Source organism: Oncorhynchus mykiss, chromosome 9, assembly GCF_057628025.1.
Source record: "Oncorhynchus mykiss isolate SJ-2025 chromosome 9, ASM5762802v1, whole genome shotgun sequence".
Lineage (NCBI taxonomy): Eukaryota > Metazoa > Chordata > Actinopteri > Salmoniformes > Salmonidae > Oncorhynchus > Oncorhynchus mykiss.
In genome coordinates this window covers 14,249,329-14,272,653 of record NC_143030.1, presented here as the reverse complement: position 1 = coordinate 14,272,653, position 23,325 = coordinate 14,249,329, and the positions used below count along the sequence as shown (strand labels likewise).

General features: G+C 43.5%; 1 protein-coding gene across 17 annotated transcripts in view; it reads left to right on the top strand.

The window, feature by feature from the left end:
• Positions 1–222: 222 nt before the first annotated feature.
• Positions 223–23,325, top strand: part of LOC110531444 (CD99 antigen-like protein 2) — a 40,493-nt gene continuing 17,390 nt past the window's right edge. For 4 of the 17 annotated variants that reach the window (XM_090183514.1, XM_036987315.2, XM_090183512.1 and 1 more), the window contains exons 1-6: positions 252–641; positions 13,488–13,550; positions 15,852–15,881; positions 18,487–18,561; positions 20,993–21,082; positions 22,741–22,821. In XM_090183514.1, coding sequence (XP_090039640.1) covers positions 584–641; positions 13,488–13,550; positions 15,852–15,881; positions 18,487–18,561; positions 20,993–21,082; positions 22,741–22,821 — 397 coding nt within the window. In that variant the 5' untranslated portion in view covers positions 252–583. Of the gene's footprint in view, positions 642–13,487; positions 13,551–15,851; positions 15,882–18,486; positions 18,562–20,992; positions 21,083–22,740; positions 22,822–23,325 lie in introns of all 17 variants that reach the window. The other 13 variants (XM_090183515.1, XM_090183513.1, XM_036987314.2 and 10 more) reach the window with 6 other exon arrangements.

Below are 23,325 nucleotides of genomic sequence, written 5' to 3'. Positions count from 1 at the left end.
CCCTTTAAAGCCTAGAGGCCAATATGGTAAAACCGTATTATTCATCATAGAGATTATGGAATGGGATATAACTATTAAAATCATCACCATTCTGTCTGCCTGCCTGTCTGTGTAATAGCTGTAGGCTAATGAAAGTTCAACATCATGCATTGTCTATTAGCCTTCACACCCTCACTAAATCACCACTGTCTGTCTGTCTGTCTGTCTGTTGTCTGCCTCTGTAAAAACGGAGAGGAACCGCCCTACACCGCCACTGTAAAGTGATTCTCGCTGTACCTGCTGCGCCTACCGACCGCTCACTCGTTTCTCCACATGCGCACAGCGGCACCACTCTCATTCTCACTGCAGACTTTCCGTTCAGTTGCAGCCAACTGTTCGCCACTGTCGCACAGGCGCCGCCAAACAAATATTTTTTAGGATCAAAATAGGCTTTCAAGCGGCTCAACGCCCAACAATTCGCTACATTGTAGCAAGCAGGCAGCGAGATAAGAAGATACATCAATTTATCGATACAGTGTAACGTTATTTTATCTCTCGCTTCAGAACCAGTCTCGATACAACGCCGGAACGACAAATCTCAAACATGAAGAAATGTTCGGCGTGGTCGCTCTTTCTCGTGGTTTCGCTGCTAACTGTGAAAGGTAAGCGTTTTGCCCAACCCCTCTCTCAATTCAATTCAAAGGCCTCTCTTTCTCTTTCTTCTTTGTTGCTGTTCACGCCATTGCCGAGTTCATCAGTTTTTTGTTTCCTCGGTCTATTGTGTGTGTTTTAGCGGTATTCCTTTATTCTACACCGAATAACGGTACACTTGCGGCAAGCAAGCCGCTGCATCGATTAAAATGGATACCTATTACGTCTACATAACAACACGTCGCGGTAATACATATGTTTTAACTTAACTACCGAACCCAGTCATACCAATAAGTAGCCCACATGTGTCACGTTTGAACCTAGTCATATTGACCAGCCAGTCTGGTTGCGAACTGATCTACCACATGTTCGATTCCACAATTTAAATGGATATCTTTCTATCACACATTTAGCCTACTGATGTGAATTCTAATGATACCAGACGAAACTTTATATATAGAAGTGTGGGACAAAAAAAACGTTGTCCGAGAGGCTAATGTCTATGCAGTCTAGTCACATATCAGTGCAGGTAGATTATTTGTACATTTCAGCAGACGAGCGATTTTACAGTAGTGACTGCATCCATTTTCATACTTTCGTTCATAGTAGTCCCCCATGGGAATCGAACCCACAACCCTGGCGTCGCAAGTGAGCTACCAACTGAGCCACACAGGACCAGACTATTAGGACATCATGGTAGCAGAGATTCATCCTATAGCAGAGACAGATATTATAATTATGATTTGATAAAGGATTGGTGTTATTTTAGGATTATATACATGTATTTAAACGGGTAAAGTAATCTTTGTTTATCACAAATGATCAGCATGAATTAAAGAGATATGCAAATAAGCTAGACTACTGATGATAATTGTCTCTAAATAATTTACAGCCTATGGTTTTAATTTGTTGTGGCTCACTTAGACTATACGCATAAGAGAGTATGGTTGTGATTGACTGAATGGTGAGATTGAGGTTTGGTTCAGTGAGTCGAGAGTCTTTCTTTCTTTCTCTTCAAAGGATCACTCTTTCGTTCTCTCTATCATGGCAAGCGCAGGTTCAAACCTCCAGGGTGCCCGTTTCCTCCCTTCACACACACACACACCGAGCGTGTCATTGTAAGACAATGAGGACATGTTGAGTCCCTATTCTGTTATTCTGTTTTGTTCACATTATTACTCCTTCAATGACGTGAAAGCATGTTTAAAGTTCAGTCTGTCGGCCCTGACACCCCCCATAGATTAGTGCATACTTGCCAAATTTTAGCTGGAGGGGTTTGGATTTTGAAATGAGGGAATGGAGGAGAGAGGGAGGGAATGGAGGAGAGAGGGAGGGGGAGGAAAAGAGGGAGAGAGGGAGGATGAAAAGGAGGGGAGAGAGGGATGAAAGGAGGGGAAGATATGGATGGAAAAGGAGGGTGAGGAAAGGGGGGAGGGGGGAAAGGAGGGGAAGATAGGGATGGAAAGGGGGGAGGGGGGAAAGGAGGGGAAGATAGGGATGGAAAGGGGGAGGGGGGAAAGGAGGGGAAGATAGGGATTGGAAAGGGGGGAGGGGGGAAAGGAGGGGAAGATAGGGATGGAAAAGGAGGGGGAAGAGGGAAAGGAGGAAAAAGGAAGGGGGGAGGAAAAGTAAGGGGAGAGAGGCAAAGGAGAGGGAGAGAGATGAAAGGAGGGGAGGAAAAGGACTGGGAGGAAAGGTGGGGGGAGAGGGAGGAAAAGAGGGGAAGATAGGGATGGAAAAGGAGGGGAAGATAGGGATGGAAAAGGAGAGGGAGGGGAAGATAGGGATGGAAAAGGAGGGGGAGAGCGGGATGAAGGAGGGGGGGGAGGGAGGGAAAGGAGGGGGAGAGAGGGAGGAGAGAGAGGGATGAATAGAGGGGGGGGGGGCAGGGAGGAAACATTTGTAGAGAAAGGGAGGGAGGGGGATGAAAAGAAGGGGGAGAGGTTGATAAACGGAGGGGGGAAAGGAGGGAGGATCCAAGGGAGGGAGAGGGAGGGGAAGATATGGATGGAAAAGGAGGGTGAGGAAAGGGGGGGAAAGGAGGGGAAGATAGGGATGGAAAAGGAGGGGGATGAAGGAGGGAGGAGAGGAAAGGGAGGGAGGAAAGGAGGAAAAAGGAAGGGGGGAGGAAAAGTAAGGGGAGAGAGGCAAAGGAGAGGGAGAGAGATGAAAGGAGGGGGAGGAAAGGTGGGGGGAGAGGGAAGAAAAGAGGGGAAGATAGGGATGGAAAAGGAGGGGGAGAGGGAGGGGAAGATAGGGATGGAAAAGGAGGGGGAGAGCGGGATGAAGGAGGGGGAGGAGAAAAGGGAGGGGAGAGAGGGGGAGGGAAAGGAGGGGGAGAGAGAGGGATGAAAAGGAGGGGGAGAGAGAGGGATGAAAAGGAGGGGGAGAGAGGGATGAAAAGGAGGGGGAAAGAGGGCAGAAAAGAAGGGGGGAGGAGGGGAGCGAGGGATGGTAAAGGAAGGGGGGCGAGGGAGGGAAGAAGAGGGGTGAAGCATCAGCTGCAGTCTTTTCTTTGGGAAAGGGGATGAGGGGTGTGTGTGTGTGCAGCATGCAAGCTTTTGGGTTATATTACACCCTGCCACACCCTTAATGAAGTGTAATGAGATCAGTCCCCAGTCATTGAACAGAGGAATGTGATTATTCATTCTCTTTGATACACAGCAGCTGAGGATCCATGCAGGAGCCCTCTATACAGTCTCTATAGAGATGACTGTTCATATTGGGAATTCAATATTGACATGATGAGTTGTATCTAGCTAATTTACTCCTTTGGTGTAGAAATTCATGAGTTAAAAGTAAGATCTGTACATGTGGAAAAGGGAAACATCACTCACTGGTGATCAGAAGTCACATGGTTGGTTCTGGGGCCATCATGTGACAGAGAGACAAAGGGCTGTTTCCCCTATATTCTGTAGGGGAGGGAAGGAGCGAAGATACATGGGGGCAGGCTGGGTGCATGGGGGCGGGCTGGGTGCATGGGGGCGGGCTGGGTGCATGGGGCCGGGCTGGGTGCATGGGGCCGGGCTCGGTGCATGGGGCCGGGCTGGGTGCATGGGGCCGGGCTCGGTGCATGGGGCCGGGCTGGGTGCATGGTGCCGGGCTGGGTGCATGGTGCCGGGCTGGGTGCATGGGGGTGGGCTGGGTGCATGGTGCCGGGCTGGGTGCATGGGGGCGGGCTGGGTGCATGGGGCCGGGCTGGGTGCATGGGGCCGGGCTGGGTGCATGGGGCCGGGCTGGGTGCATGGGGCCGGGCTGGGTGCATGGTGCCGGGCTGGGTGCATGGGGGCGGGCTGGGTGCATGGGGGTGGGCTGGGTGCATGGGGACAGGCTGCATAGCAATTGTTATACCAGGCGAAATAAAGCAATCGTAATATCAATAATGATAGCAGAATATCAATAATAATAACATTATAGTGAAGCTTCATTGACCAGGGTGTGGTGGTGGTGGCCTGCAACACCTTCACAACACAGCCATGTCTCACAGGGGGTTTGGACGGGACAGGAGTGTGTATCTGTGTGTGTGTGTGTGTGTACATGATCTAACTTGTATGCGCCTGTGAGTGTGTGTGTGTGTGTACATGATCTAGCTTCTATGCGCCTGTGTGTGTGTGTGTGTGTGTGTGTGTGTGTTAGAAGGAGCTGTGACTAGGGGCCGTGGCTGTCATGACATTTCATCAGCTGGTGATTGTCAAGCAGATAACTGTCGGTCGGTAATTAACCATTAATTAACATAAAGGCATTTACCATTTCCTGGCTTCCACACAGCCACTGATGCAGATCTAAATCCATGTAATATAGCCTACACCTTCCCAATAAATACATGTAATATAGCCTACACCATCCCAATAAATCCATGTCATATAGCCTACACCATCCCAATAAATCCATGTCATATAGCCTACACCTTCCCAATAAATCCATGTCATATAGCCTACACCTTCCCAATAAATCCATGTAATATAGCCTACACCTTCCCAATAAATCCATGTAATATAGCCTACACCTTCCCAATAAATCCATGTAATATAGCCTACACCATCCCAATAAATCCATGTAATATAGCCTACACCATCCCAATAAATCCATGTAATATAGCCTACACCTTCCCAATAAATCCATGTAATATAGCCTACACCATCCCAATAAATCCATGTAATATAGCCTACACCATCCCAATAAATCCATGTAATATACCCTACACCATCACAATAAATCCATGTCATATAGCCTACACCATCCCAATAAATCCATGTAATATACCCTACACCATCACAATAAATCCATGTCATATAGCCTACACCATCCCAATAAATCCATGTAATATAGCCTACACCATCCCAATAAATCCATGTCATATAGCCTACACCTTCCCAATAAATCCATGTCATATAGCCTACACCTTCCCAATAAATCCATGTCATATAGCCTACACCATCCCAATAAATCCATGTAATATAGCCTACACCATCCCAATAAATCCATGTAATATAGCCTACACCTTCCCAATAAATCCATGTAATATAGCCTACACCATCCCAATAAATCCATGTCATATAGCCTACACCATCCCAATAAATCCATGTCATATAGCCTACACCATCCCAATAAATCCATGTAATATAGCCTACACCATCCCAATAAATCCATGTCATATAGCCTACACCTTCCCAATAAATCCATGTAATATAGCCTACACCATCCCAATAAATCCATGTCATATAGCCTACACCATCCCAATAAATCCATGTCATATAGCCTACACCATCCCAATAAATCCATGTCATATAGCCTACACCATCCCAATAAATCCATGTCATATAGCCTACACCATCCCAATAAATCCATGTCATATAGCCTACACCTTCCCAATAAATCCATGTCATATAGCCTACACCTTCCCAATAAATCCATGTCATATAGCCTACACCATCCCAATAAATCCATGTTTTTACTTCCGGCGCCGACAGAGATGGCCGCCACGCTTCGCGTCCCTAGGAAACTATGCAGTTTTTTGTTTTTTTTACGTGTTATTTCTTACATTGGTACCCCAGGTCATCTTAGGTTTCATTACATACAGTCAAGAAGAACTACTGAATATAAGAGCAGCGTCAACTCACCATCAGTACAATCAAGAATATGACTTTCGCGCAGCGGATCCTGTGTTCTGCCTTTCACCCAGGACAACGGAATGGATCCCAGCCAGCGACCCCAAAAAACGACTTAGAAAAAGGGGAAAACGAAGCGGTCTTCTGGTCAGACTCCGGAGACGGGCACATCGTGCACCACTCCCTTGCATTCTCCTCGCCAATGTCCAGTCTCTTGACAACAAGGTTGATGAAATCCGAGCAAGGGTAGCATTCCAGAGGGACATCAGAGACTGTAACGTTCTTTGCTTCACGGAAACATGGCTCACTGGAGAGACGCTATCGGAGGCGGTGCAGCCAGCGGGTTTCTCCACGCATCGCGCCGACAGAAACAAACATCTTCTGGTAAGAAGAGGGGCGGGGGCGTATGCTTTATGGTTAACGTGACGTGGTGTGGCCAAAACAACATACAGGAACTCAAGTCCTTCTGTTCACCTGATTTAGAATTCCTCACAATCAAATGTAGACCGCATTATCTACCAAGGGAATTCTCTTCGATTATAATCACAGCCGTGTATATTCCCCCCCCAAGCAGACACATCGATGGCTCTGAACGAACTTTATTTGACTCTTTGCAAACTGGAATCCATATATCCGGAAGCTGCATTCATTGTAGCTGGGGATTTTAACAAGGCTAATCTGAAAACAAGACTCCCTAAATTTTATCAGCATATCGATTGCGCAACCAGGGCGGGAAAAACCTTGGATCATTGCTTCCAACTTCCGCAACGCATATAAGGCCCTGCCCCGCCCTCCTTTCGGAAAAGCTGACCACGACTCCATTTTGTTGATCCCTGCCTACAGACAGAATTTATAATTTATATAGCTAATAGATTGGACATTGGTTGGATGTATCTACAGACATTGCATCCTGCTGATAAATACAACAGCATGCCTATGTGTTTTTTGTTTCTTGTTGCTACCCTCTGATAAAAAAAAATCAGTCACATTTGTGCAATTTTCACTAGTATCCCAGTCCATCACGTGGACTGGGACATGTTTCGTATTTCGTCAGATAACAATATTGACGAATACGCTGATTCGGTGTGCGAGTTCATTAGAACGTGCGTTGAAGATGTCGTTCCCATAGCAACGATTAAAACATTCCCAAACCAGAAACCGTGGATTGATGGCAGCATTCGCATGAAACTGAAAGCGCGAACCACTGCTTTTAATCAGGGCAAGGTGACTGGAAACATGACCGAATACAAACAGTGTAACTATTCCCTCCGCAAGGCAATCAAACAAGCTAAGCGTCAGTATAGAGACAAAGTAGAATCTCAATTCAACGGCTCAGACACAAGAGGTATGTGGCAGGGTCTACAGTCAATCACGGATTACAAAAAGAGAACCAGCACCGTCACGGACCAGGATGTCTTGCTCCCAGGCAGACTAAATAACTTTTTTGCCCGCTTTGAGGACAATACTGTGCCACTGACACAGCCCGCAACTAAAACATGCGGACTCTCCTTCACTGCAGCCGACGTGAGGAAAACATTTTAATGTGTCAACCCTCGCAAGGCTGCAGGCCCAGACGGCATCCCCAGCCGCGTCCTCAGAGCATGCGCAGACCAGCTGGCTGGTGTGTTTACGGACATATTCAATCAATCCCTATCCCAGTCTGTTGTTCCCACATGCTTCAAGAGGGCCACCATTGTTCCTGTTCCCAAGAAAGCTAAGGTAACTGAGCTAAACGACTACCGCCCCGTAGCACTCACTTCCGTCATCATGAAGTGCTTTGAGAGACTAGTCAAGGACCATATCACCTCCACCCTACCTGACACCCTAGACCCACTCCAATTTGCTTACCGCCCAAATAGGTCCACAGACGATGCTATCTCAACCACACTGCACACTGCCCTAACCCATCTGGACAAGAGGAATACCTATGTGAGAATGCTGTTCATCGACTACAGCTCGGCATTCAACCCCATAGTACCCTCCAAGCTCGTCATCAAGCTCGAGACCCTGGGTCTCGACCCCGCCCTGTGCAACTGGGTACTGGACTTCCTGACGGGCCGCCCCCAGGTGGTGAGGGTAGGCAACAACATCTCCCCCCCGCTGATCCTCAACACTGGGTCCCCACAAGGGTGCGTTCTGAGCCCTCTCCTGTACTCCCTGTTCACCCACGACTGCGTGGCCACGCACGCCTCCAACTCAATCATCAAGTTTGCGGACGACACAACAGTGGTAGGCTTGATTACCAACAACGACGAGACGGCCTACAGGGAGGAGGTGAGGGCCCTCGGAGTGTGGTGTCAGGAAAATAACCTCACACTCAACGTCAACAAAACTAAGGAGATGATTGTGGACTTCAGGAAACAGCAGAGGGAACACCCCCCTATCCACATCGATGGAACAGTAGTGGAGAGGGTAGCAAGTTTTAAGTTCCTCGGCATACACATCACAGACAAACTGAATTGGTCCACTCACACAGACAGCATTGTGAAGAAGGCGCAGCAGCGCCTCTTCAACCTCAGGAGGCTGAAGAAATTTGGCTTGTCCCAAAAGCACAAACTTCTACAGATGCACAATCGAGAGCATCCTGTCGGGCTGTATCACCGCCTGGTACGGCAACTGCTCCGCCCTCAACCGTAAGGCTCTCCAGAGGGTAGTGAGGTCTGCACAACGCATCACCGGGGGCAAACTACCTGCCCTCCAGGACACCTACACCACCCGATGTCACAGGAAGGCCATAAAGATCATCAAGGACATCAACCACCCGAGCCACTGCCTGTTCACCCCGCTATCATCCAGAAGGCGAGGTCAGTACAGGTGCATCAAAGCTGGGACCGAGAGACTGAAAAACAGCTTCTATCTCAAGGCCATCAGACTGTTAAACAGCCACCACTAACATTGAGTGGCTGCTGCCAACACACTGACACTGACTCAACTCCAGCCACTTTAATAATGGGAATTGATGGGAAATGATGTAAATATATCACTAGCCACTTTAAACAATGCTACCTTATATAATGTTACTTACCCTACATTATTCATCTCATATGCGTACGTATATACTGTACTCTATATCATTGACTGTATTCTTATGTAATACATGTATCACTAGCCACTTTAACTATGCCACTTTGTTTACATACTCATCTCATATGTATATACTGGACTCGATACCATCTACTGCAGGGGTGTCAAAGTCAAATGGACGGAGGGCCAAATAAAAAAATCAGCTACAAGACGAGGGCCGGACTGTTCGAATGTTCATTGAAAATTTTTTAAATGACGCATATAGTCTAGTGAACCTAATTGAACCTACTGAAAACCTAACAAATATATTACAATATGATCAGATAAATAAAGCAATATTTTCTTATGGCTCTGTCAGTAATCTTTAATTTTCAACAGACACAAAAGACAAATTTCCTTTATATAAATATCCCCATAACATGAACATTAAATGAAAGAAACCGGTATTCAAGGCACCATCAGTAGACTATATTTTCTATTTTAGCAAAAGTGGGCTAAATTTACTTCAAAGAAAAAACAATAATAGCAATTTTCTATCATCCACTCAACTGAAATATTTTTAAAATATAATTGGATTGAAATACAAAAAAATAAAGTGCAAAAATCTATTAATCAAAAACAACACTTTGTTTAAGGAGAAGTAACATGCAGTGAAAACAAATATTAAATTTTAACTTTTAAACTTGAACTGAGTAAAAACTCTAAATATGTGATTGCACAGTAATGTTCACTTGTTTGAGGTTGAGGGTGATACTTGGTGGTGTCCCATCTTTTCCACAAGTTCATCAATGTTCGGGGTAAGGCTCTGAGCTGAAGAAATCCTCAGAATTGAGTGGAGGTGTTCAGCAGTAAGTCGACTTCTGTGTGATGTTTTGTTCAGGTTCATCAAAGAAAACAGTTGTTCACACAGGTATGTGCTGCCAAACATAGACAACGTTTGAGCAGCCTGGATGCGCAGCTGGGGCATTGTGCCGGGGAGGAAACGGGCGAACTCCGCAGCACCCACTGCCGCATATTTTGCCCTCAGTGCATCATTGCATTGGAGGTCAATCAACTCCATTTGGAGGTTTGGTGGTGAGCTTTCCACGTCAACAGCAAATGGGTTACCGAGCAGTTCCAACCTGCTTTTTTGTGCTTCAAAGTCAGCAAATCGGCGTCGAAAGTCAGCGGCAAGCATACCTATTTTATCAGCCAACTGTGTGCTCGGGAACGCACTGGTAGAGAGCTTCTCTTTCATGGTCTGGCAGCTGGGAAAGTGGCTCAAATTTTCTTTCCGCATCTGCGTCTCCCACAGAGTCAGTTTGGTTTTAAATGCCTTCACTGTACTGTACATATCAGAGATGACACGATCCCGACCCTGCAGCTGCAAGTTTATTGCATTCAGATGACTCGTAATGTCACACAGAAAAGCCATTTCACACAGAAACATTTCGTCTCGGAGTTGTGTTGTGTCTTTCCCTTTGCTGTCCAAGAACAGACAAATCTCCTCACGAAGCTCGAAACATCTTTGAAGCACCTTTCCCTGGCTTAGCCATCGCACCTCTGTGTGATAAGGCAAATCACCATGCTCCGTTTCTAACTCCGTCAGAAATGCCTTGAACTGGCGGTGATTCAAACCTTTGGCTCTGATAAAGTTAACTGTGCGCGTGATGATGCTCATTACATGCTCCATTTTCAAGGCTTTACCGCACAACGCTTCCTGGTGTATGATACAATGATAAGCTGTCAGCTCACCTGTCGCGTTTTCCTCTTGCATCTTTTCCCGTATCTTCGCCACCAGTCCGCTCCTGTGTCCACACATCGCAGGTGCTCCGTCGGTTGTCAAACCCACGAGTTTTTCCCAAGGCAGCTCCATCTCATTTACACATCTTGACACCTCTTCATACAAATCATGCCCCGTAGTTGTGCCATGCATAGGACGTAAAGCCAAAAACTCCTCTGTCACGCTTAGGTTGGAGTCCACTCCGCGGATGAAAATTGACAACTGGGCAATGTCAGAAATGTCGGTGCTCTCATCCACAGCCAAGGAATATGCAATAAAATCTTTTCCCTTTTTCACAAGCTGCTCTTTTAGATTGATGGACAACTGGTCTACTCTCTCGGCAATGGTGTTTCTGCTCAGACTCACATTTAAAAAGAGTTGCCTTTTTTCTGGGCAAACTTCGTCACAAACTTTAATCATGCAGTTTTTGATGAAATCCCCCTCCGTAAATGGCCGGGCTGATTTAGCGATCTCTTCTGCCAAAATAAAACTGGCCTTGACAGCAGCCTGGCCTTGTGATTTGGCTTTTTTGAACAGAGCCTGTCGAGATTTGAGGCCTCGTTTTAATTCCTCTGCCTTTTGTAGCCTTTGTTCCATGTCCATATTCTTGTTTTTGTCCGCGTGTTTCGTTTCATAATGTCGTCTCAGATTATACTCTTTCAGTACCGCCACACTTTCTCCACACAGAAGACACACAGGTTTTCCAGCTACCTTCGTGAACATATACTCCGACTCCCACCTTGTTTGAAACCCCCGGTTCTCAGTATCCACCTTCCGTTTTGCCATTTTTGATGGGTATCTGAAAGTTAATTTTACTGTGATGCTGACGACTGCTGTGCCAATAAATATTGAAATGAAGCAGCCTACTGCTCGGTGCGTCACCTTTGCATTGTGGGAAATGTAGTATTGGTGCGTGTAAAAGATCTGCGGGCTGCCGGCTTGCTGCGGGCCGGTTCTAATAATAAATCAAGATCATCCCAGGGGCCGTAAAAAACCTTCTTGCGGGCCGGATGTGGCCCGCGGGCCTTGACTCTGACATATGTGATCTACTGTATCTTGCCTATGCTGCTCTGTACCATCACTCATTCATATATCCTTATGTACATATTCTTTATCCCCTTACACTGTGTACAAGACAGTAGTTTTGGAATTGTTAGTTAGATTACTTGTTATTACTGCATTGTCGGAACTAGAAGCACAAGCATTTAGCTACACTCGCATTAACATCTGCTAACCATGTTTATGTGACAAATAAAATTTGATTTGATTTTGATTTGATAATGATAATGAGAGTATGCAGGTGTTATCTACATAATGATAATGAGAGTATGCAGGTGTTATCTACATAATGAGAGTATGCATGTGTTATCTACATAATGATAATGAGAGTATGCAGGTGTTATCTACATAATGATAATGAGAGTATGCAGGTGTTATCTACATAATGATAATGAGAGTATGCAGGTGTTATCTACATAATGAGAGTATGCAGGTGTTATCTACATAATGATAATGAGAGTATGCAGGTGTTATCTACATAATGAGAGTATGCAGGTGTTATCTACATAATGATAATGAGAGTATGCAGGTGTTATCTACATAATGATAATGAGAGTATGCAGGTGTTATCTACATAATGATAATGAGAGTATGCAGGTGTTATCTACATAATGATAATGAGAGTATGCAGGTGTTATCTACATAATGATAATGAGAGTATGCAGGTGTTATCTACATAATGAGAGTATGCAGGTGTTATCTACATAATGATAATGAGAGTATGCAGGTGTTATCTACATAATGATAATGAGAGTATGCAGGTGTTATCTACATAATGATAATGAGAGTATGCAGGTGTTATCTACATAATGAGAGTATGCAGGTGTTATCTACATAATGATAATGAGAGTATGCAGGTGTTATCTACATAATGATAATGAGAGTATGCAGGTGTTATCTACATAATGATAATGAGAGTATGCAGGTGTTATCTACATAATGATAATGAGAGTATGCAGGTGTTATCTACATAATGAGAGTATGCAGGTGTTATCTACATAATGAGAGTATGCAGGTGTTATCTACATAATGAGAGTATGCAGGTGTTATCTACATAATGATAATGAGAGTATGCATGTGTTATCTACATAATGATAATGAGAGTATGCAGGTGTTATCTACATAATGAGAGTATGCAGGTGTTATCTACATAATGATAATGAGAGTATGCAGGTGTTATCTACATAATGATAATGAGAGTATGCAGGTGTTATCTACATAATGATAATGAGAGTATGCAGGTGTTATCTACATAATGATAATGAGAGTATGCAGGTTTTATCTACATAATGATAAGGCTGAATTATTTCATTGGAGGGAAAAATACCCCTTATAGGTCTTTAGATTCATGATTATCACTGATTGTGAGGAGAAACTTGAAAAAGAGACGTGTTGCTGTAAGGACACAATATCTCTTCTGTTCCATGTGTTTGAGGAATGCAAGGAGTCTTTGTTGCCATCGAGATATGACAGAAACCACTGCATTCGTCACTACACTGGAACGTTGATCATGGAAAGGAATGAAGAAGGGTTGATTGGCAGCAGACCTATGGCCATATGGTTCCATTGTGTCAGGCTCGGCTACAGCATTTGACATGATTTCAAATAGTATTTGAACCCAGGTCTGGTTGACCGCACTGAAAATCGAAGAGCTGTGCATAACGTTACTGCACAGCTGTTTGATAAACGGATGCTCCATTAGTGTGTGTGTTCCAGATAGAATGTAGTATGGAAGTAGATATAGCTGCATAATCTCGGATGGAGGTAAGAGAAATGTGGACTGACTAGAGCAAAGTTCCTGTCCTTTTCTCTGCACTGCATTGTGTAAAAACCCTCAACTCCTCCCTGTTTCTCTCCTCCCCCTGCCTCATTCCCTGTCTTCTTCTTGCCCTCCCTCTCTTCAGCTCTGTCCCAGAATTCAGATGGCTTAGACCTGTCTGATGCCTTGGATGACGTCTCTATAGCAAGTAAGTCAAGAAAGACGGTCGGACTGTAAAATACACAATATTCATAGACTTCAGATTTACTACTGCAGTATCTACCATACAGTCTGGATTCATGCTTTATGTCTATGAAATCATACATCACTACCATGAATTCATGGTCGATGGATTCATGTACAGCGCCTTCAGAATGTATTCACACCCGTTGGCTTTTTCCACATTTTTACAGCCTGAATTTAAAATGGATTAAATTGCAAAAAAAATTGTTACTGGTTACTGCACACAATACCCTGTAATGTCCAAGTGGAATTGTGTTTTTTTTTGTTTTTTTTTGCATGAATGAATTAAAAGCGGAAATGTCTTGAGTCAAGCCACATAAGTTGCATGGACTCACTCTGTCTGCAATAATAGTGTTTAACATGATTTATGAATGACTACCTGATCTCTGTACCCAACACATGCAATTATCTGTAAGGTCCCTCAGTCAAGCACTGACTTTCAAGCACAGACTCAACCACTAAGACCAGGGCGTGACAGGAGGTCTTCCAATGCCCCAATAAAAAGTGCATGGAACTCCCTTCCATCTTATATAGAGCAAGAGAACAGCAAACCTGGTTTCAAAAAAACTCCCCCATGTGACTTACTTATTGTGTGTATGTACTGACGTATGTGTAACTGATAGATGCGCGCACACACACACACACACACAGTAAATGTTCATGTTTTTAAATGTATTGTTAGTTTTTTTTGTCTGTCTTTTCCATTATGTTTCCGACCTCAGTAAGACGTTGGCTAATGGGGATCCCTAATAAATAAAACCTATTGGTAGATGGATAAAAACAAAAAAGAAGACATTGAACATCCCTTTGAGCATGGTAACGTTATTAATTCCACTTTGGATGGTGGATCAATACACCCAGTCACTACAAAGGTTGTAGCCTAAACCGTTAAAACACACACCCTATCCCCTCAGCCCTCAAATTATGTGGACACTTCTGTTAACGTGTCATGACGTCTGTCGATTATACACTTGCAGGGCGAGGGAGGAAGGAATGATTTTTAAATGGACCACCGTTGGCCTGAAATTCGCCATTCGTTCATCCCGCGATGATTGTGTTTTCAGCCACCGGTAGCTTGTTTGTGCTTTATATGCGCTACAGTCAATTATGAGTGCATGTCTACTTATATTAACTATATAAATATTAAAATATGCCTACTGTATGATAGATAACAAATTAATTAGCTAACTAATGTTAGCCTGCCTAGCTGGAACTTTTGAAAAAGGAATTTTTATTTATTTCTACAATTTCCAAAAGAAACATATTTACTTTTTAAAAGACATGTTTGTGCCGTCGTGTGCATTAGTAGCACAATTTCTAACATATCTGCATTTGTTTTTACTTAAACTTTTATGTTGACTAATCCATTGATGTTGGTTTTAAGTTTTGGCTGACTTTTCTTAGCGGATGTACAATCGTCGTGAATTATGGGGAGTTTCTGGCCCCGGAGTGAACATAATTGCACACTCACAAAGCCGACTAAAAACGAGGGCTGAGGGGCTTACGTCGCAAACTTCCCTTGCTTGGCTAATCATTTGGACCGCCCTCCAAGATGGCGACAGGGATTCCCACAAGGGCACAATGCGAGGCTATGTGGACGAGGGTGTGTCTTTTTTTATGAGTTTAAACCGCAGCCAAAGATACAGGTGTCCTTCCTAACTGGAGAGGAAAGAAACCACTCAGGGATTTCACCGTGAGGCCAATGGTCACTTTAAAACACTTGAGTTGAATGGTTCTGATAGGAGATAACTGAGAGTGGATCAACAACATTGTAGTTACTCCACAATACTAACCTAATTGACAGAGTGAAAAGAAGGAAGCCTGTACAGAATACATTTTTTCCAAAATATGCATCCTGATTACAATAAGGTGTTACAACAAGGGGAATACTTTCTGAAGGCACTTGTATGCCATTATTTAACAATGTATTTCTGGTCCCTGAGTATGAAGTCTGACTACTAATTTAGGTACATTCTGACTGTGTTGATGTAGCTATATTCTGTATGACATTTTTCTAACAATACGTTTGTATGCGCTGGCTATGAAGTCGTTCATTTGCAAAAATAAATCTAAATTGAGGTACCAATTGCTGATTGTAGCTTCAATGCACTGTCTGACTGCATGTTTTATATGAATTAATATCATAATTTTGACTGTGTATTGATGTAGCTACATTCTGTATGATGACGTTCTCTTCTGTTCTTCTCTTCTATTCATCTCTAATCTTGTTCTGTTCTTTCTTCTCTCATTGCTTCTCTTCTCTCAGCAGCAGCCACACCTAAACCAGTAGGAGCAGGTAAACGATCCCAGACTCACAGATCAGTCTGAATATAGACTTTCTCTGCTATTGATTATATCTGCCTGTGCTGTAGCAACTGTGCTCACATGAGTAAGCACAAGGGTCCTCATTTATTTACATCTATTAACCCGGCAGGTATTTAATCAGGTATTGACCACCATGAAAGACTACTAATAAAGTATTTTCTATTATTGATTATATCTAAGGTTCTAACGTTAGTACATGCCACAGGAGGTTGGTAGCGCCTTAATTGGGGAGGACGGGCTCATGGTAATGACTGGAGTGGAATAGGTGGAATGGTATCAGATACATCAAACACATGGGTTTCAGGTATTTGATGCCATTCCATTTGCTCTGCTCCGGACTTTATTATGAGCCGTTCTCCCCTCAGCAGCCTCCACTGGTGCCTTGGATTTCCCCTTTTAATCAGCATAATTCAGAGACCGTGTATAGGCTTACTTTTTATTCTCTACTGTAGCTATGCTCTATAGGCCTACTTAGCACATGCTTAAGCACAAAGCTGGTAAATCATACTAATCTCCTAAACAGGTATTAGGCATTGGCGCAGTGGTCTAAGGCATTGCATCTCAGTGCATCTAGAGGCATCACTACAGACCCTGGTTAGATTCCAGGCTGTATCACAACCTGCCATGATTGGGTGTCCCATAGGGCGGCGCACAATTGGGCCAGCGTCGTCCGGGTTTGGCCGGAGTAGGCCGTCATTGTAAATAAGAATTTGTTCTTAACTGGGATGCCTAGTTAAATAAAGGTTAAATAAATACAATGTTATGGCCTTGATTCAATCCGGACCGTGGCAGGGTGCTTGACATTTTAAAGGTCTCGGACAGTCATTCTGATTTCCATGTAAAATTGCCCATAATAATATCACAATAATATCACCCATAATATTTGTTTTGGATAGAAATGCTCAAAATCTGAGGAAAACTATCAAGAAGTTTTAAAAGACAGGCTGAGTGGGTGGGGAGCTTATATTAATTCATAGTATTTGATCAATGTCAATTTTATTTATACATTTCCTGTTTGGCATGTCTCTTGTGATGCTGTTCACAGCAGTGCTGATTGATGTGTTGTTCCATGCTGGCTGAAGACCTAGCTAGCCAGTAACTAGCTAACATCAGACACAGGTGAAGACCTAGCTAGACAGTAACTAGCTAACACCAGACACAGATGAAGACCTAACTAGTCAGTAACTAGCTAACACCAGACACAGATGAAGACCTAGCTAGTCAGTAACTAGCTAACACCAGACACAGATGAAGACCTAGCTAGTCAGTAACTAGCTAACACCAGACACAGATGAAGACCTAGCTAGCCAGCTAACACCAGACACAGATGAAGACCTAGCTAGCCAGCTAACACCAGACACAGATGAAGACCTAGCTAGCCAGTAACTAGCTAACACCAGACACAGATGAAGACCTAGCTAGACAGTAACTAGCTAACACCAGACACAGATGAAGACCTAGCTAGACAGTAACTAGCTAACACCAGACACAGATGAAGACCTAGCTAGACAGTAACTAGCTAACACCAGACACAGATGAAGACCTAGCTAGACAGTAACTAGCTAACACCAGACACAGATGAAGACCTAGCTAGACAGTAACTAGCTAACACCAGACACAGATGAAGACCTAGCTAGATAGTAACTAGCTAACACCAGACACAGATGAAGACCTAGCTAGACAGTAACTAGCTAACACCAGACACAGATGAAGACCTAGCTAGACAGTAACTAGCTAACACCAGACACAGATGAAGACCTAGCTAGACAGTAACTAGCTAACACCAGACACAGATGAAGACCTAGCTAGACAGTAACTAGCTAACACCAGACACAGATGAAGACCTAGCTAGACAGTAACTAGCTAACACCAGACACAGATGAAGACCTAGCTAGACAGTAACTAGCTAACACCAGACACAGATGAAGACCTAGCTAGCCAGTAACTAGCTAACACCAGACACAGATGAAGACCTAGCTAGCCAGTAACTAGCTAACACCAGACACAGATGAAGACCTAGCTAGCCAGTAACTAGCTAACACCAGACACAGATGAAGACCTAGCTAGCCAGTAACTAGCTAACACCAGACACAGATGAAGACCTAGCTAGCCAGTAACTAGCTAACACCAGACACAGATGAAGACCTAGCTAGTCAGTAACTAGCGAACACCAGACACAGATGAAAGGGGAAACATACACTGAGTGTACAAAACATTAAGAACACCTTGCTAATATTGAGTTGGTTTTCTTGCTGGGAAACGTAACAATATAATAAAATATCATCCAATTTAATAAAAAAACATTGACTGTTTGACTGTTCATGACCTTTAAAAGGTAACTTCCGATTGAGCCGACATATGCAGCGTTTACCCCCAAACGCTGTCTCTTCTAATGCGGGAACATTGCCTTTCAATGTCAATCGCACTATAACGCGGATATTCCGCGGTCTGGATTGAATCTAACCCTGGTTTGACTGTACTGACCTCAGCTATTGTGATGACGTTCCTCATGTGCCATTGTGATGTTCCTCATGTGCCATTGTGATGACGTTCCTTGTGTGCCGTCTTTGGAGAAGATGAGGAGATCACCCCCACCAAGGCTCCTCCTAAAGCCCCAGCCACTAAGGCCCCGTCACACAAGCCCAAGCCACGTAAGAACACACACACCTCATAAGGGTCCTCCTAAAGCCACAGCCACCAAGGCTCGGCTCAAGCCCAAACCAGAGGACACATGAGGAAGAAACCACCTTAACATACAGGCTTTCTAATCAGACCCTTCACACTTAACAAGTGAATGGAAAAATGCCTACTTACTACAGTTTTGTCTGCAACTATATACTACTTGCTAACATACTAAGACTGCTACTCTATAATACTACTAGCTACCATACTAAAACTGCTACTCTATAACACTACTAGCTACCATACTAAAACTGCTAATCTATAATACTACTAGCTACCATACTAAGACTGCTACTCTATAATACTACTAGCTACAATACTAAGACTGCTACTCTATAATACTAGCTACATACTAAGACTGCTACTCTATAATACTACTAGCTACCATACTAAGACTGCTACTCTATAATACTACTAGCTACCATACTAAGACTGCTACTCTATAATACTAGCTAACATACTAAGACTGCTACTCTATAATACTACTCGCTAACATACTAAGACTGCTACTCTATAATACTACTAGCTACCATACTACGGCTGCTACTCTATAATACTACTAGCTACCATACTAAGACTGCTACTCTATAATACTACTCGCTACCACACTAAGACTGCTACTCTACAATACTACTAGCTACCACACTAAGACTGCTACTCTATAATACTAGCTACCATACTAAGACTGCTACTATATAATGCTAGCTACCATACTAAGACTGCTACTCTATAATACTACTAGCTACCATACTAAGACTGCTACTATATAATGCTACTAGCTACCATACTAAGACTGCTACTCTATAATACTAGCTAACATACTAAGACTGCTACTCTATAATACTACTCGCTAACATACTAAGACTGCTACTCTATAATACTACTAGCTAACATACTATGACTGCTACTATATACTACTAGCTAACATACTATGACTGCTACTATATACTACTAGCTAACATACTAAGACTGCTACTCTACAATACTACTAGCTACCACACTAAGACTGCTACTCTATAATACTAGCTACCATACTAAGACTGCTACTATATAATGCTAGCTACCATACTAAGACTGCTACTCTATAATACTACTAGCTACCATACTAAGACTGCTACTATATAATGCTAGCTAACATACTAAGACTGCTACTCTATAATACTACTAGCTACCATACTAAGACTGCTACTCTATAATACTACTAGCTACCATACTAAGACTGCTACTCTATAATACTACTAGCTACCATACTAAGACTGCTACTATACACTACTACTAGCTACCATACTAAGACTGCTACTATATACTACTAGCTAACATACTATGACTGCTACTATATACTACTAGCTAACATACTATGACTGCTACTATATACTACTAGCTAACATACTATGACTGCTACTATATACTACTAGCTAACATACTAAGACTGCTGCTCTACTAATCCAGCATTCATTTAGTCTCTCGTTTAGAAGAGGCTTTTACCCAAAGTGGCTCACAGGTAGGCTATAGAGACGGCCGGGGATGTACTTAGCAATAAAATGGCTACAGTAGACAGACCTAGTTTACAGTCAGTGCTTGTCAAGAGATAATGCTTATGTTAAATGCAGTCTGAGGTTTGACTTGGCTGGAACAGCCTACTACCTAGTTGATGGGTAAACTATTTGACAACATAGTCTAGACAATGCTTAAGATGGATCACGACACGAACACCCTTTTGAGAACCACTGCTGTGCCACCATAGTTCCATCAACACATGTATGTTTGTACCTCTCGTGTCAATCAAGTTGTCCCTTATTTGGTTGGTCAGTCTTGCCCTTGAAAACCTTGTCTATGTTGTGGTTTTAACTTGAATGTAGATTGCAGTCAGCCTACTATTCTCTGTGTGTGTGTGTGTGTGTGTGTGTGTGTGTGTGTGTGTGTGTGTGTGTGTGTGTGTGTGTGTGTGTGTGTGTGTGTGTGTGTGTGTGTGTGTGTGTGTGTGTGTGTGTGTGTGTGTGTGTGTGTGTGTGTGTGTGTGTGTGCGTGCGTGCGCCCTAAACCTCACAAGCACCTCTACTACAGTGCTGTATGTGACTCCATTAACCCTACTAGAGCGATCACTACACTAACAGACCTGTACACAGTTTGTAGTAACACTACTACTCTAGATATAATCCGAAGCGTGGAAGATCCACATTATACCTCAATTGAAATGTAAAAGTAATTTAAGATTGAGCCACCATCTTTGAATGCAGTCACCGCGAATGCAGGAACATTGCCTTTCAATTACGCTATTGCCTAATCTTCCGCGCTTCGGATTGAATCTAGCCGTAAGCCTAGCATTAAGCCTAGCCTGGTTAAACCAGACTGAATGTTAACCAGGTTATACTAACCCCTGAGCTCTCACTACACTAACAGATGAGTTCCAGGCTGATTTTGACTTTGGGCCCAGCCTTCGCCCTGGCCTCGCCACCAAGGGTCCCCGTACCCCACCGAAGCCCCAGCCCGGTTGGTACTGCTCGCTTAACAAACAGACCTGGATTCAAATAATATTAGAAATGTTCAAGTTGAGCTTTTTCTGTAGCCTGCCTAGAGTGCCAAGCAAGCTCAATCAAGCACAGATAAAGTATTTGAAATTATTTTGAGTAGTACTTGAACACAGGCCTGTTAACGAACCATCCCCATTCCCCAATTAGAACCACCGTCCTGTTGTTGTCAAGTCTGGGTTGTGTCCCAAATGGCACCCCTATTCCCTACGCAGTGCACTACTTTTGACCAGGGCCCCTAGTGCACTACTTCCTACATACTACCCTATGTGGGTAATAGGGTGCCATTTCAGATGCTGCCTATCAATATCGATATACCCCCCTCCCCCATCATGTAGTTGGTCACCCATCTGCGCTGCTGGTCAAAGGTCTAGCGCTGGGTCGGAGTGATGTACGTCTCCTGTCAGAAGACGATGCTTATGTCCCTTCAATCTAAAACAGAGGTATAGATATATAGAGTTTGGAAAACTCCGTTTGAGATTGTATCTTTTTTATTGGCGGCCATTTTGACACCAGATGTTCCATGCGTTCAAATTAGAAAGGAGATTAGAAGGTTAATGCCATGGAATGTTTAGAACCAACATGGAGGCTAGTTTGCCAAACTCTCTCTATTGTACGGCTCTGATGATCTAAACTAGCTTCCTTGTTCCTGGTATCTGCTTTCTCTCATGACCAATGATCTGATTGGACTGGACAGATGACAACTCCTATTGGTTGTAATGGTGGAGATGAGGAAAGGAAGCCGGTGAAGATTATTGGGACACGGTCCACGTATAGACATTCACACACATTGTAGTGATATCTTGCCTGCGTCAACGACATCCTGTGTAGCATGCTATTGTAGACACTCTGTAGGTACACTCACCATGTTGTTTACATATTGTTGTCTTTGTTGCCACACATGTTGTGTCGTGTATGCATGCGTGGGTCGTGTTGTGTGTTTGCATCTCATTATCTCGGTTGTTTGTTTTTTTTAGCCACAGAATGCTGTCATTTTCTTGAATTCAACAAACGGGCAGTGTGACTTTTGAATGACCTTTGGACATTCGGTATCTATTGAGTACCAAAATAGAGTATATGTGAGTGCTTCCTGGATGTCTTCCACACATTCTAGTTTCGGAGATGTTTTCTCGACTGTGTGGCTACTGGAAGCTGTGAAAGCAGTGACGTCTCATCTTCTTTTGTGTTCGTATTTGTCTGTATGTATGTATCTATGGATCTGTACAATGTGTGGAAAACTGATATTGTAGACCAGGGGTACTCAACTCTGACCCTACGAGGTCCGGAGCCTGCTGGTTTTCTGTTCTACCTGGTCATTAATTGCACACACCTGGTGTCCCAGGTCTAAATCAGTCCCGGATTAGAGGGGAACAATGAAAAAATACATTGGAACTGGCTTAGAGAACCAGAGTTGCGTTTGGGGGCTGTAGACATTAAGTTACCATGTATAGAATGTATCTCTTCACAGATGCTGTATATTGTGACTATGCTGTTTGCTTTTCCTCCTGGTTGAGACATGTTAGATATACTGTAGATTCCATTTTTTTTTTTTTTTGCCCGACTCGCATTTGAACTTTTACCCATGATCTTTGACCTCTGACCTGTGACCTCTCCCTGCAGCCTCTGATGAGTTTGACCTGAGTGATGCTCTGGATCCCAACAATGACATTGGAGGGAAGGACAAGAACAAGGGACAAGCAGGTTATTGTTTATTTTTGTTATAATTGATTTATGTATGAATTACTTTTGTTCTTATTCTGTTTGTGTAGAGTATGTCATTCAGAAGTGTGGGTTTGCAGTAGGTATGGTATACATATTGTAGTGGACAGCAGTAGGTATGGTATACATATTGTAGTGGAGCAGCAGTAGATATGGTATACATATTGTAGTGGAGCAGCAGTAGGTATGGTATACATATTGTAGTGGAGCAGCAGTAGGTATGGTATACATATTGTAGTGGAGCAGCAGTAGGTATGGTATACATATTGTAGTGGAGCAGCAGTAGGTATGGTATACATATTGTAGTGGAGCAGCAGTAGGTATGGTATACATATTGTAGTGGAGCAGCAGTAGGTATGGTATACATATTGTAGTGGACAGCAGTAGATATGGTATACATATTGTAGTGGAGCAGCAGTAGATATGGTATACATTTTGTAGTGGAGCAGCAGTAGGTATGGTATACATATTGTAGTGGAGCAGCAG